The sequence below is a fragment of the Alexandromys fortis genome, unplaced genomic scaffold (genome assembly GCF_014885135.2).
Source record: "Alexandromys fortis isolate MF-2015 unplaced genomic scaffold, M_Fortis_MF-2015_v1.1 scaffold_301, whole genome shotgun sequence".
NCBI classification, from domain to species: Eukaryota; Metazoa; Chordata; class Mammalia; order Rodentia; family Cricetidae; genus Alexandromys; species Alexandromys fortis.
Window position 1 is genome coordinate 1,065,057 of NW_026068170.1, and position 2,887 is coordinate 1,067,943.

At 37.2% G+C, this 2,887-nt stretch overlaps 1 protein-coding gene across 1 annotated transcript; it reads right to left on the reverse strand.

Annotated features, from left to right (window-relative positions):
* Positions 1–981: 981 nt before the first annotated feature.
* Positions 982–1,944, reverse strand: LOC126492178 (olfactory receptor 13C8-like). Its single transcript, XM_050128358.1, is given in 1 exon segment — positions 982–1,944. A coding segment is annotated over 1 exon segment (963 nt).
* Between the last annotated feature and the right edge of the window lie 943 nt (positions 1,945–2,887).

A 2,887-nucleotide genomic window follows, 5' to 3' on the forward strand; every position in this document is an offset into this window, starting at 1 on the left:
GGCCGCTCACCCACAAATGGCAAGTTTTCTCGGTTACCAGCTCTGTGTAACTGTGTTGCGGCTTACATCAGAGTGGATGATCCCATGCAGGGTAAGTTGAGGTCTTCCTTCCAGCCCACACTCAGCTCAAAATACAAAAGGTGTGTTCTGCTACAGTGTCAGCTAATGTTTAAGAAGTCACAACACAGGATGCATTATTAGAACTTCTTCATCTCTATATTCTCATTATGAAGGAAGTCTCAAAAAAGCTGTCTTTACTAGGAAGCAAAACTGTGTCTCCCCAGTGACAATGAGCATAAAAAAGAAACAAAAGATAATGTCTTAGCTAGGAGATAATGTTTGTGTGACAAAATCCCAAAACATACAATCTATTGAAAATATTTATTCCCTTTTAATAAATTTTACTCTTGTGGGTATGACAGAAATACATTTTTAACATTATACATCAGGTGCCTATTGCATTTATTTAAAAATATTAAGCATTTATTGTATTCCAGACTATGTTATAAGTTGGATTATTGTAGGCTAAAATAAGGTTCAATTATCAGAGAATGTATATGCATGTTGAATCCAAATAATAAATTAGTGAGTAAATAAAGGGAATACTGTATGTCATGTACCAATTTATATTCACTGTGCCTAGTCATCAAAGTGTACCTACAATGGACTATAAACTACTTTAAGGGCTTTAAATAAATGTATTTCTTAAACCATTTTACCTATTATTTTCTAAATGTTTAAGAGCTTATTTTTCCCTGCTAGCTGTTACTAAGGTATTTTCAGCATCCTTGCATTTCTGTAAAAGTGTATTTAACAACTGTCAGTATGTCTCATTTCTGCATTCATAACAAAAACGTAACTGTAAAAAAGCAACCAAAATATCTTAATGTCTTTGAGTTTTCATGTGTCATTCGATCTTTATGTATTTTGTGTTTGTATAAACACAACTTACAATAGCAAGTCCATGGTATAAATAAATAATCATTTATGTTTCATCAGACAATTTCCTCCCAGCATGCTCTGGACAGCAGCCTTCACATCCTTGTTCCTCAGACTGTAGATGAGAGGATTGAGCATGGGGGTCACCACCCCATAAAAAAAGGAGATGAGGACCTCAGTCAGACTTTGATGTCCTTCCCCAGCCATAGCTTTTGACTTGGGCTTTGCATACATGAAGAAAATGGTTCCATAGAATATAATCACCACTGTCAGGTGGGAAGAGCACGTGGAGAAGGCCTTCTGTTTTCCTTCAGAGGAAGGGATCCTCAGGATGGTGGCAATGATGAAAACGTAAGAGAAAGCAATGACTATCAATGGAACAGCTAGAAAAAACAGGTTTGACCCTGCCATGCTAATCACATTGATTGAAATATCTCCACAAGCCAGTTTTACAATGGCCACAAATTCACAGACAAAGTGTCGAATGATGTTATCAGTACAGAATGGTAAATGCACTGCCAGAGATGTCTGCACCAACGAGTCAACAGTCCCAGCAACCCAACATCCAACCGCCATGGGCACATAGGTACCCTTGCTCATGATGACAGGGTATCTCAGTGGGTAGCAGATGGCCAGAAAGCGGTCAAGTGCCATCGTGCCTAGAAGCACACATTCTGTGGCACCCATGGCAAAGGAGAAGAACATTTGGACCATGCACTCAGGGAAGGAAACTCGCTTCCTTCCTTTCAGAAAGCTACCAAGAATGAGTGGGACAGAAGAGCTTGTGTAGCAGATGTCCAGGAAGGAAAGGTTGCAGAGGAAGAAGTACATGGGGGTGTGCAGGTGCATGTTGTAGATGACTACTGAGATGAGGACTCCATTCCCAAGCAGGATCAGCAGATACATGCACAAAACCAGCACAAATAAAACTTTCTGGAGCTTTGGGTGGTCAGAGAGCCCCACCAAGACAAATTCTGTCAACATGGAACCATTGGCTCACTCCATATGAATATGTCTGTCCTCCAGCAGAACTCTGGGTATGATAGAAAGAAATCTATTAATGAATTTATAAGAACCACTTCATGAAATGAAAATATTTTTTGTTGTTGATGGTCGATATTTAGATGTCACAGTATAATGGGGGAAGACACTTTTTCTATGTGATCAATAATTAAGAATTTTTCATTTTAAAAATTTTTTAATTGAAATAGAGTTACATCACTCCCTCATCCCCTTACTTCCTCCAGCCCTTCCCAGCTGCTCTTGCTCAAACTTTTATCATACCTCCTCAATCTCAAATTAATTGACTTTTTTCCTTTGCTTATTCGTGTTACTTATGTGTGTGTTTGATGTGTGCACAAATATATGTAAATACTAGCTGCTGAGTTGATTTTGTTGTTTATTTGTTAAAGTTTCTCAGCATGAATCAAGGCCTAGCATATGGAATGACTACTTAAGTTTTCTCCAATATGAAAGTGAATCTTTAGATCCCAAACAGTTTATTGCTGTTTCTTCAACATAAACATATTACTGGAAAAACTGTCAAAATTTATTTTTGATTTATATAGCAAAACAATACTTAGGAATTAAAGTAGTATTTTACCAGGATTCATGTAATTTTAGAGATAAATCTAAAGAGGTGGTAAGTTTGAGGAGAAAATATTAATGGATCAGAGAATATAAGTTAGGAGAGGAGGCTTTTAAAAGAACATGGAGAACACTTCATAGAGTAGAAAATAAAACACAGAGAAAAAGCACAGAGCAAAAAGGCACAGACAGGTAAGAACGTGTGCAACAAGTAAAAAAGACGTGCTTACAGGGAGTATGTTTAAGGAGCCCTAATAAAACTGTAGATTTAGTGGAAGAGTGGATTGTAAATGTAAAAATGGGAAAACTTGACCACTATGCCATAAAAAAAAATAATGGATTGAAGGAGAAAGGAAAACAT